Source organism: Erpetoichthys calabaricus, chromosome 5 (assembly GCF_900747795.2).
Source record: "Erpetoichthys calabaricus chromosome 5, fErpCal1.3, whole genome shotgun sequence".
Taxonomy (NCBI): Eukaryota; Metazoa; Chordata; class Cladistia; order Polypteriformes; family Polypteridae; genus Erpetoichthys; species Erpetoichthys calabaricus.
In genome coordinates, this window is record NC_041398.2 from 9,734,380 (window position 1) to 9,747,796 (window position 13,417).

General features: G+C 45.1%; 1 protein-coding gene across 1 annotated transcript in view; it reads right to left on the bottom strand.

Moving 5' to 3' along the window:
• LOC114641527 (tripartite motif-containing protein 16-like) overlaps positions 1–12,802 on the bottom strand; it is a 36,284-nt gene extending 23,482 nt beyond the window's left edge. The window contains exon 1 of the mRNA XM_051927697.1: positions 12,208–12,802. Coding sequence (XP_051783657.1) covers positions 12,208–12,789 — 582 coding nt within the window. The 5' untranslated portion in view covers positions 12,790–12,802. The remainder of the gene's footprint in view (positions 1–12,207) is intronic.
• Between the last annotated feature and the right edge of the window lie 615 nt (positions 12,803–13,417).

Genomic DNA, 13,417 nt, shown 5'->3' on the forward strand with positions numbered 1-13,417 from the left:
GATGTCAACTCCCAGAATTCACCCCCTGGCTTTATCTCAAATACCGAGTCCCAGTCAGAAGTTCTCAGACTCTGAGCAGGTGAACTCCTGACTTGGTTTATGGTCACTAAGGTAGAGGTGATGCTTTGTCCAGATTGTTGTGTCCTTGGAGAGCTTCCTCTGTCACACATTTAAGAACATTCAGTTGGCTTTGTCTTTCTTCTAACAGATTCTTTTCTCTCTCTTGTCCTTTTCTCCTTGTGACTGTGAGTTGTACCGCAGTTTAAAGTCTTTGAGGTTTCACACTTACTGGTTATCTTTCAGTGACAAACAAATGTACAACTGCTGGTTGATGTCCTCCTTCAGTAATGCTACAGATTTTATTGGTGGTCTCTCTTACTTGTGCACCTTGCTTTCCTTTATCCAGTCAGGACTGAATGAGACCCCCACGTTCAACTCCATTGCAGGTGGTCTTCAGCTCTTACTGTCTGACACTACGTTACCCTTTGCAGCAGAAGAGATCACTGAGCCTTTGTGATGGCAACAATAAGGGTCTTACTACAGAGCCGAAGCTAATCCAGGGGCAGAGATCAGAGTTTTAATGCTTACAAAGGGTTATAAAGGACGGAGTGGACTTGATGCTGTGGGTGTCTTGGATGAACAGAAATCCAACCTTTTTACTGTTAATTCCTGCTAAGTGTTGTCCATCAAGGTGAGTTTTGGCTCCGTCTTCAGTCACAAAGTGATAAAGAGTGACACACTGAGACATCGCTGGGTGACATTTGCTGTGTTTGATCAGACTGATCAGATGACACCCAAAACTGTCAAGGAGAATCCTGGTGAAGTGAACTGACATCTGAGCTGAAGGTGCGAGTCAATAAAAGAGGGGCAGGAGGTGGCAGCTTAAGAAAAAGACTTGTGACCAAGCAGTGCCAGTCTGTCCTACAATTACATGTCTGCTTTCAGGGACCTCTGAGGAACTGATTTATATAAATCAATCCAAATCAAGTGATAGCCAAACAACAGAAAACATAAAGAAATCAAAAATTAGATGCTGATATTAGTGACCTGATTCATATTAAACTGACAAATATCAGGCCACGTAATAGACTTCATTGTTGTTTAAGATGTTGGTTTCTAAACGTGTGTTCACCTGTGAGCCGAGCTCTTTTAATATTCCAGCAAGGACATTTGTGTCACTTACTGAGACCTGGCAGAGCCGATGTGACACTAGTCCTTTATTTGAAGAAACACCAAATGGTGGACTGAAGTTAAGTGTCTTTATCTGAACTTACTGTGCATTGAGGTTGTGTGGTAGTGATGGTGGATTTGAAATTGGCTTAGAGGGTCAGACTTACACTTCTAGTAAGTTCTTTACACTCCTGCTGGACTTGTTAGGTTTTACCAAATATGAAACCTCAGAGTCTTTGTCATAATCATAGATTTGGTGGGATTATCACTCAGGGGTTTGAGATTCAAAATGTCCTTACAGCTCCACTAAATAACATGATGTCTAATCACTAATGAAGAGCCTGATGAGTTATATCATTAAAAACAGAAAATCTACACAAGAATAGTATATTGACATTACTGAGCTGAACTTATTGTAAGAATCGTAGACTTAACTCTGGAGTACAATACAGACTGACATGTGACAATAATGTGTCTCTTAAACAGCCCTGAGATCAGCCAAATGCAAACTCCGATTCTTTAAAAATGGACAAACACCACAAAGGCAGACAAGCAGCTAAGCACACTCAGCGTGTAAGTGTCAGCAGTACAGAGTGTGTCTATCGATGTGTCAGACCTTCTACTGAATTACGTTTATGATGACATTGTGTGCTCACTTACTACGATGACATCAGCCAACTGTAACATCATCTTGTTAAGAACACCTCAGGAGGGTCCGAATGTCAGACATTTCTACGTGTAGCCCACGTGACACTCGCACCCCTGCCAGTGGACATTTCTAGACAGCAGGCTATAGTTGGCCTCCCACTGCCTTAGAAACTCAAAAGAGAAACTGATCAGAGCAGAAAGAAACTCAGCTGGCTGTGAGGAGAGAACTCAGTTGTTTGTGGGCCATCTTGGGGATCTCATCCTGAGCTGTTTCATGACTTGCACCAGTCTCACCAGGATGGACTCCAGCAGCCAATTCTCTGAACTTGAAACATCAGGTTTGTAAGGTCCAGTAAAACCTCGATTATCAGTCAGGGGTCAGGACCGAGGCTGTGACGGATAAGAGAAAAGACGGATAACAGAGCAGCTACTTTAAAAATGACATGCAGTAGATTAGTGTAGCGAACAGTCGTAAAACACTATATTAACAAAATGAATTAATTTATATAATATTGTAATGACCAGTGTAATAAGCAAATAAAACTCAGAGGTCCTGCAGTTTTCTATATTTTACATGGAGTCTTCGTTCCCTCACAAGCGGTGTCCTGTCTTACACTCCGTTATTTAGTTACAGAGCTCACCTCCTAAACAATCACAGAAAGCTTTCCCTACCGATCAGTTGATCTCCTGCCACTCTCGTTGTGTCTTTTTGATACCACAAACACTCCTGCTTATTGTCTCCTGACTCCCTGCTCCACACCTTCACTTCTCTCCTCACTTCTCCTGTCCGCCCCTCACAGAACAGAAGCCCCTCAGCCAGTCCCATCACTTACAGCTTTCTGCCCTTTCTGCCCCATACAGAGCATCACAAGCTGCCTGCACACCACAATATATTAACACAACCTGATATAACAGAATATGTAAAGAAAATGACAATGCAGACGACCATTAACATTAATACAGAATAATGTTACCGTCACTGGTTTCCATTTTCAACACATTTTTCAATTATTTCAGCATCCCGCTTTATATCATTCACTGTTGGCCTTCCTACTCCATCATTGAAGCAATACTTGAAGAGCTGTTGATGTTTCGTAAACGTTTAATAAGTTCAAACACCACACACGTATGTTGATAGGCCATAACAATCTATATATATAATTCACTAAGCCGCCAGCGAGCAAGACACCCATGCGAGCACGCAGGATGGAGCCATGCCCACCAAATGGGATAGGATGACAACTCACAGAGTCACGTCCGCCTACAACACAGAGCCACGCCCACCAACTCTAAGAATTCACTAAGTCCATGGCAAGCAAGACGCACGCAAGTCGGAGCCACTCCCACCAACTCACAGAGCCACGCCCGCAAACAATTTGAGCGAGAGCGAAAGCATTTGCCAAGAATGTTTTCATTAATCAAGAATGAAAGTCGGAGGTTCGAAGACGGTCACATACTGTCATAGTTCCGACCATAAACGATGCCGACTGGCGATCCGGTGGCGTCGTTCCCATGACCCACCGGGCAGGAAACCGGTTAACCAAAGTCTTTGGGTTCCGGGGGAAGTATGGTTGCAAAGCTGAAACTTAAAGGAATTGATGGAAGGGCACCAACAGGTGTGGAGCCTTTCACTTAATTTGGCGCAGAGAGGTGTGGGTAAGCTGTTGAACCCCATTCGTGATGGAAACCAGGGCTTGCAATTGCTCTCCATGAACGAGGAATTCCCAGTAAGTGTGGGTCATACACTCGCACTGATTACATCCCTGCCCTTTGTACACCAAACCCTCGCTACTACCATGGTCGGGTGACTTGTTGGATTATATATAGAAAAGCAGCCAGAACCGCGAAGAACAATGAAAAGTCAACGTGGCTCGGAGGTGCATGTGGACTGTACACAGACAAAAGCGACTCAGGCGAGGAGTTGGGAGCGGGCACATGAACAGGCAGTGCGTACTGAACGATGACTGTATGTTGGTTCGTAGTGTGCATTGTTGCAATGTTACTTTTCTTGGTGGTTTATTAAATTATGGATTTTTCAAATGTTCATTTTTTTCCCTGTGCTTAAAAATCATTAAAAAAGCGGCGTGATTATGCGGCGTATGCTACGCCGCGGGTTGGCTAGGTTGGCAATCTCAGCCACGTGAGATTGAGCATTAACAGGTCTGTAATGCCCTTGAATGTCGAGTACTGCACGCGCACTACACTGAATGGATCAACGTGTGTCTACCCGGCGCTGAGAGGTGTGGGTAAGCCGTTGAACCCCATTTGTGATGGAAACCGGGGCTTGCAATTGTTACCCACGAACAAGGACTTCCCAGTAAGTGTGGGTCATATGCTCGCACTGATTACTTCCCTGCCCTTTGTACACACCCCCCCTCGCTACTACCATGGGATAGGACGACAACTCACAGAGCCACGCCCACCAACTCGGACGCGACAACTCACAAAAGACGGCGTCATTCGCATTCGTCTCTACTACAGTCCACATGCACCTCTGAGCCACGTTGACTTTTCGGTTACGATGCACGACCGCGTCCACCATCTCAAACTGTTTTACACGCTACATACAGCGAAAACATGCTTCTTCTTAGATGGTCCTGCAGGAACACAGAAAACGTTTCCCCGCCCACCAACACTCCTTATTCCCCGGCGTGCATCCACCCTTGCTCTCCAGGCATTCACACTGCCTGCTCATCTGCCCGGACGCAACAACTCACCAACCACTCCGTAAGTCGCTTTCGTCTATGCTACTGTCCACATGCACCTCTGAGCCACGTTGACTTTTCATTATTCTTTTCGGTTACGACCGTGTCCACCATCGCAAACCATTGGAAATGAACAACGAAGCCGCGCCCACAAACTCTAACCCTCCTCCCACGTGATAGGGAACGCACCTCAGAGCCCCGCCCGCCAACTCTGACCGTCCTCCCACGTCCAAACACATACTCACTCGCTTTGGTCTGTGCTACAGTCCACATCCAGCTGTGAGCCACGTTGACTGTTTATTTGCCCTCCATGGCCACCGCTTCAAATGTATTTCATGGAAACAACACTTCTTTCAATGTTATACAGATTCCTGCATCAGGTAACTGTTCGTTTCTATCAGTCGAGTATTTCTGGAAAAATATCATCGACAAAACTGTTGATCTCGAACTTCGCAACATGACTGTTAGCTTTATTTGCCAACATTGGGATAACTTCGGCGACGTGGTGACCGTTGTTGTTAGTCACAGAAGCATTGTTATACAGTCTGCTCATCAATACGCTGACTACATGAATACTTCCAGAGTCTATGGTGGTGAGGCAGAAATTGTGGCAATGTCCCAAATGCTTCCAGCTACTATCGCCATCTACTTCCGAGAACGTCCTCATGCCTCTCCTCGAGTTTACAATCCGGCCCAACGTCTCTCCATATCCCTGCTCTTTAGCGGTCCTTTGGATCATGGGCATTACGACGTTGTCATGCCTCTCAAATACATATGTGATGACGTTCTGGTGACATCTTTTGACGCTGTCGGTATGTGCACACAGGGTGCACACCCACGTGATCAACACACTAATGTGACGTCACCTGCCCACTCTCCTCTTCCTGGAAAACATTTAAACACACACTCCCCTGAACAAACGCATTCTACACAGGACTTTCAATGCACCTTTTGTTCCAAAAGCTTCCGTGTGCGGAGATATCTGAACGCACATTTAAAAAAACACAACACTAACCGAATGATGCAATGTGAACATGGCCAGCAATGCTTCAAAACAACTTGCGCTCTCAAGAAACACTTACGTACTCATTCCACTCTCACCTTCAATTGCACATTTTGTAACGAGGACTTCACAGGTGAGATGGATCTCCACAACCATGTGCAGATCCATTCAACACAAACATTTGTATGCAAAATTTGCATCAAACACTTTCACGCACGCAGATATCTTACTAACCATCTCAAAACACATTTCCTGATGAATTCTTTTTAGTGTCAACACTGCTCCAAAACCTTCACACGCCAGAAATCTCTCAAAGCACATTTAAACACACACTCCACTGAACAAACGCATTCCAAACAGATCTTTCATGCACCATTTGTTCAAAAACGTTCCGTGTGCAGAGATATCTCAACATGAATTTAAAAACACACTCCACTGAACGAATTATGCAATGTGAACATTGCCAGCAATGCTTCGACACAACTCATTCCAATTCCTTTCAGTGTCAACACAGCACTAAATCGTTCATGCACAAACATCACATTCACTTTTCCGCAGCTGTTCAAGAAGATACTGCCATTCACGTCCAAGAACATAACATTGGCCTACCTACCGCGCTATGTGCTTCTTGCAATGCTCTTCATTGGCCAGCAGAGGTCAACAAATCTGGACATTACACAAAGTGATGCCATGCCGGCAAGGTGTCTTTGCCACTGCTATCCAAACCCCCTCTTTTTTTAGAAGACCTCTTGACTGGCAAGAACCCGCTGTCCCGAAATTACTGTGATCATATCTGGGAATACAACTCTGCTTTAGCTTTCGCGTCAATGGGCGCACACATCGCTCAACCATCTGGACAAGGACCGTATGCTTTCAGAATCCACGGTCAAATTTATCACCAGGTCTCTCCTTTATATAACAATCCTGACACGTCACCACGATACGGTCAGCTATATATTTTTGATTCTGCTGAAGCTACCAGTCAACGTTTATAAAAGGAATGTAATAGCACTTGCAGTGACATTTTGTTGCTGCAACTAGACAAGATGATACGACAGGTTAATCCCTTCGCAAAGTCTTACATGCAAATGCATGACATTATCACTCACATTAACCCTGTTGCTGCTGGACGAATGGTGTTCATGGAAAATCCAAGTCTGGATATGAGAAGGTATAACGCCCCGTCCTGTCAAACTGATGTTGCTGCTATCTTTGTAGGTGAAGACGGGGAACCTCCTGCACAACGCAACATTTGCATATACCCAAGGGGAGATGCTTGCAAGAGTGTCTCTGTTCTCAATATGAACTGTGACCCCATGGTTTATCCACTGCTGTTCCCCTACGGAGATCTAGGCTGGCACATACAATTGACCCATGTTGAGGAAAAGCGAACCGCGAAAAGAACGCGAGTCACACAGCTCCAATTTTATGCTTTCAGGCTTGCCATGAGATCTTTATTTAGTGTCTTGCATTCTAGTGGCAAACTCTTCCAGCAATACATCGTCGACACATATGTCAGAACAGAAGGCGCGCGTTTACATTACCTTCGGTCCCATCAACAAGATTTGCGTGTAGAGCAATACAGGGGACTTATGGATGCTGTCACTGCGAAAGCACAACACCATAACCTCCGCCCTGGACAATTGATCATTCTTTCCTCTACCTTTCAAGGTAGTCCAAGGTACATGCAACAGAACTACCAAGACGTGATGGCAATTGTCCGCAAATGTGGAAAGCCTGCCTTATTCTTAACCTTCACCTGCAATCCTGCTTGGCCAGAAATCTATAACGCCATTTCCCGTCATGAGCAAGCAGAACACAGACCTGACGTCGTTGCTCGCGTCTTTCATATCAAACTGTGACATTTTCTAACAGATATTCTGGAAAATAATATTTTCGGCAATGTTCTCGCTTACATCTTTGTCATTGAATTCCAAAAACGAGGATTGCCTCATTGCCATATGTTACTTACACTAGACTCACAATCCAAAATAAGGACCAAGGATGATATAGACAAATATATCTGCGCTGAGCTTCCAAATCCTGAAATACACCCTTGACTTTTCCAAATTGTCACTAAATGCATGGTGCATGGTCCATGTGGCACGCTCAACGCCAAATCACCTTGCATGAAAGACGGCACGTGTACCAAAAATTTCCCGAAAGACTTCAACGTGGAGACTCAAGAAAACACACAAGGATACCCCATATACCGCCGAAGACAAGGGAGAACTGCCATTGTTGGCAAATACGACATCGACAACCGTTGGATAGTTCCTTACAATCCCTGGCTTTCTCAGAAATTCAATGCTCATATTAACGTTGAAGTTTGTGCGTCCATTCAATGTATCAAGTATCTATATAAGTATGTCTACAAAGGACACGGCGCTGCATCCATTGCACTTCACAGGGAGCCAGCCGGTGATATTTTCCAACATGACGAAATACAGACTTTCCTTGATGGTAGGTATGTTAGTGCTCCTGAGGATATGTGGCGTTTGAACGAGTACAGTCTTTCAGAAAAATCTCACGTCATTACACGATTACCAGTTCATTTGCCGGAACAACAAATCTTCTTTCATGAGGGTCATGAGGAACAAGCGCTACAAAGTCAAGCGAACAAAAACACTATGCTGTTAGCATGGTTTGAACTCAACAAAACAGATCCCGAAGCTGTGGAGTTACATTACACTGATGTTCCCCAACATTGCACATTTCAAAAATCCTCTGGAAAATGGAAAAAGAGAATCAGAGGAGGCACAAAAGTGATCGGTAGAATGCTTGTTGTTGCCATTAACGACACCGAACGTTATTACCTCAGACTTCTCCTTACCCGTTCTGTGGGTGTCACAAGTTTTCACCATCTACGAACAGTCAACGGCATCGAATGTGACACTTTCAAAGAAGCTTGCCAATAATTAGGTATTCTTAAAGACGACAAGATATGGCATGATACTCTTTCAGAGGCATCCCAGATACGAATGCCACGATTCTCGCGAGAAATGTTCGTTTTCATGTGTCTTCGGCGAACCACACAACGTTCCACGCCTTTGGGACACGCATAAACTCTCCCTTTCTGAGGAATATCTCACAAAATATTCCACAACCACCACTTGCATGTATGCTCTCGCTGACATTAATGACATGCTGCAACCACATGGCCTGCACAAATTACACCTACCCCCCCACTGACATTCCTCCACTGTGTCATTCATCTCCCACCTTCGACGCTCAGGCTGAACACTCACATGCTATGAAACACTACGACAAACTCAACACAGAACAGAAACACGCTGTTGATACTGTTTTACACGCTGCATATAGCAATTCCCATCCCTGATGCTTCTTCTTAGATGGTCCTGCAGGAACAGGAAAAACCTTTGTGTACAAAACCCTGATTCATACCATCAGAGCTGGGTGAGACATTCCTACAACCGTAGCATCTACAGGAATAGCTGCAACATTATTACCGGGTGGACGAACTGCCCATTCTGTTTTTAAAATACCATTGAAGCTGAATACTACTTCCACATGCAACATCAAACCTGCCTCACCACATGCTCTACATCTTCTGCAATCCAAATTGATAATATGGGACGAGGCGCCAATGACACACGCATACGCATTCCAGGCAGTTGACAGGTTATTACGTGACCTCACGGGTGACACGCAGCCATTTGGAGACAAAACAATACTACCGGGTGGAGATTTCCGACAAATACTCCCCGTCATTATGCGTGGCTCCCGCGCGCTTACTGTCGCCAGTTGCATTAACAAGCAACCTTTGTGGCGTTACATGCATGTTCTTACACTGACAAGAAATATGAGAGCTCTTCCTGAAGAACAACATTTCGCACAATGGCTCCTCGATGTTGGAGATGGGAAAAACGGAACACCTTTGACATTGCCTTCACATTGTTTTCCTTTAATTTCTGATCCCATTCAACAACTGTATGGCGACATCGACTTCTCAACTGTCACTCTGGAACAACTCAGCAAGCGAGCTATATTAAGGGTCACCAACGAAGACTCGCTACACCTTAATGAACAAGTGCTGAAACTTATCCCTACCGACGACGTGACTTTCACGAGAGTGGACTCCATCGTCACAGACGATCCTGCGGATCAACTTTCATTCCCCGAAGAATTTCTTAATAGTCTTACTCCCACTGGCATGCCTCCGCATAAACTCAAAATTAAAATTGGTTCCATTATCATGCTTCTCAGAAACCTCCTGCCTGCAAAAGGTCTTTGTAATGGAACTAGACTGTCTGCTACCAGCATTCACCGCAATGTACTGCTGCTACCTCACAAACTGTCCTTATTCCCCGGATATGCCTGACCCCATCAGATTCAAATTTGCCTTTTACTTTTACACGAAGACAATTTCCTGTTAGATTGGCCTTTGCGATGACAATTAATAAGGCACAAGGCCAAACTTTCAAAAAGATATGCCTGTATCTGCCAAAACCAGTTTTCAGTCACAGACAGTTGTATGTTGCTCTCTCCAGAGTTCCATCTTTACATTCACTCACAGTCGTATCCTCAAACCCACCCCTTTTAGACAACTGTGTTTTTCCGGAAGTGTTCAGCCATCAATAAATAATTATGCGGCGTATGCCTGCAGGAACACGTGCGGCGAGCGAGAGAGAGAGAGCAACACACACACATACAGGCGCACGAGAGAGGAGGGCTGGACGCATAAGAATAATAATAATAATAATACTTCATTACATTGATATACCGGTGTTTTCAGTATTCAAAGCGCTATCCACACAGGGAGGAACCGAGAAGCGAACCCACAATCTTCCACAGTCTCCTTACTGCAAAGCAGCAGCAGCACTACCACTGCGCCACAAGGCAGTTAAAGAATGCACAGGCCTCGATTTTGTTTTCACTTCTGTTTACAGCAATCGGATCGTAGCGTGCATTGTTGCAATGTTACTTTTCTTGGTGGCTTATTACATTACGGATGTTTCACATGTTCAATTTTTTCCCTGTGCTTAAAAGACATTAAAAAAGTGTTTCTCAACTGTGACTCCGGAACAACTCAGTACACAAGCTATATTAAGCGTCAACAACGAAGACTCGCTACACCTTAATGAACAAGTGCTGAAACTTATCCCTACTGACGAAGTAGGGCCTCCATCGTCACAGACGATCCCGCTTTCAGTCACAGACAATTGTATGTTGCTCTCTCCAGAGGTCCAGGGGGCGCGGCGGCGGTCCTCCAGTTTTCAGTCACGGACAATTGTATGTTGCTCTCTCCAGAGGTCCAGGGGGCGCGGCGGCGGTCCTCCAGTTTTCAGTCACGGACAATTGTATGTTGCTCTCTCCAGAGTTTCCTTACAGTCATATCCTGAAACCCACCCCATAAGAAGAAGCATGTTTGTCGCGGGTGTAAATCGCTGTATGCGGCGTGTAAAACAGTTTGCGAGGGGTATCCCATGGTCTTACAGTTGGTGGGCAGGTCTCTGTTAGTTGGTCTTGCGAGCCGACATATAACCAGGCAGTGTGTATGCTTTGAGAGCGAGGGTGGACGTGACAGGACCATCTAAGAAGATTCATGTTTGTCGTCGATGTGAATCACTGTATGCAGCATGTTAAACAGTTTGCGAGGGGTATCCGATGGTCTTAGCAGTGTCTATGCTTCGATGTGAATCGCTGTATGCAGCGTGTAAAACGCTGTATTGTATGTTGCCCTCTCCAGAGTTCCATCTTTTCATTCACCTACAGTCATATCCTCAAAACCAGCCCCATTTGGACAACTGTGTCTTTCAGGACGTGTTCAGCCATCAATATATAATTATGCGGCATATGCTATGCCAGAGGCACGACGCCGGTCCTCCAGGTTTCAGTCACGGACAATTGTATGTTGCTCTCTCCAGAGTTCCATCTTTTCATTCACTTACTTGTGTATCCTCAAACCCACCCCTTTTAGACAACTGTGTCTTTCTGGAAGTGTTCAGCCATCAATAAATAATGATGCGGCGTAGTGGGATCACTAGTCCATAGTAATTTAGTTTAATTAAAACAAAAGAGAAAAGCTACAAACTGCTATTAAAGCTGAAGGGATGTAACGAACACTGGGATGTCTGTTGTTCGAATGTGCAGAACTCGCAGTAGTAATCGGGAGACGCTGGCGTGCACAAGGTTGGGTTTTTGTTATTTAGTCCTGACAGTTAATCAAGGGCAGCACGGTGGCGCAGTGGGTAGCGCTGCTGCCTCACAGTTGGGAGATCTGGGGACCTGGGTTCGCTTCCCGGGTCCTCCCTGTGTGGAGTTTGCATGTTCTCCCCGTGTCTGCGTGGGTTTCCTCCGGGCGCTCCGGTTTCCTCCCACAGTCCAAAGACATGCAGGTTAGGTGGACTGGTGATTCTAAATTGGCCCTAGTGTGTGCTTGGTGTGTTTGTGTGTGTCCTGCGGTGGGTTGGCACCCTGCCCGGGATTGGTTCCTGCCTTGTGCCCTGTCTTGGCTGGGATTGGCTCCAGCAGACCCCCGTGACCCTGTGTTCAGATTCAGCGGGTTGGAAAATGGATGGATGAATGGATGGAGTTAATCAAGTGAAAGATAATCAAGTTTTACTGGAGATGAAGAGATTTCTCTGTCACATTAAATGTTCAAATTCCTTAACTCAAAGTTATTCAAACAGTTTCCATTAAACACTAAACATCACTCACCTGCTTTTCTTCCCTTTCCGTCTCCAGCTCGACCATTTCATGATGTTTATGTCCAGTCACCACACACATCATGCAGATACAGGAATCATCAGTTTTACAGAATATCTCCAGACTTTTCTGATGTTTCTCACAGAGTTTGTCATTCAGATTTCTATCAGGATCAATCAGCTTGTGGTGCTTCAGAGTCGCTACTTCATAGTGAGGCTGCAGGTGAGTCTGACAGTAGGAGGCCGGGCAGGTGAGACAGGACTTCACCGCTCTGAACTTCTCACCAGTACAGAAATCACACTCCGCGTCTACGGGGCCGGTATAATTCTGAGGAGGAGGAGAACTGAGAGTCGTCTTCTTTAATTTCTTGATGACTTCATTCAGCAGAGTGTTTCTGTTCAGCTCAGGCCTTGTGGTGAAGGTGTGTCTGCACTGAGGACAGCTACACACTTGGCTCTGATCCCAGTAGTCTGTGAGGCACTTCAGACAGAAACTGTGACCACAGGGGATGGTGACGGGGTCAGTCAGGGTGTCGAGACACACCGAGCAGGTGATCTCGTCCTGTAATCCACACAGCTGGGCTTCAGCCATCATCAGTCTGAGGAGAGTCAGGCAGAGAGAATCAGTCAGAGGAAAAAGCAAGTGACTTGTGAAGAAAGGAATGTGAAAGTTTGTCTGAGCTCAGTGAGGAGGATGAGGAGATTTAAAGAGAAAGCTGAGAGCTCACAGAGAGAACATCTGAGGAGACACTGAGGGTGAACAGTTAATGTGAGACAGGAGGTCAGAGAGTGAAGACCACAAAGTGATGACAAGATGACCTGTCACAGGGGGTCTGCTAAAATGTCATTTACATCAGTATTTATTATTCATTTATTACACACTGAAGTCCACATCAAACTCCGCATTAGTCCTCTTTATTAAACAAATAATCCATCCCATAATAAGTTCTCGTCTCCCACTTATCAATAATAATTTTTATGTGTTTTTCTTTGTCCATGCCAGGAATTTATCAGATTATTCAGTAAAGACCCCAAATGAAGCCCACTCAGTTTAAGAAAAAGAATAATATGATACATTAATAAACACAAGTACAGTAGAAATATGAAAACATCTTAAAAACCGATAACAGACAGGCAGACAGACAGACAGACAGACACACACACACACACACACACACACAGACACGTAACACACAGCAGGCGCTCTCCACTCTCGGCTCCTT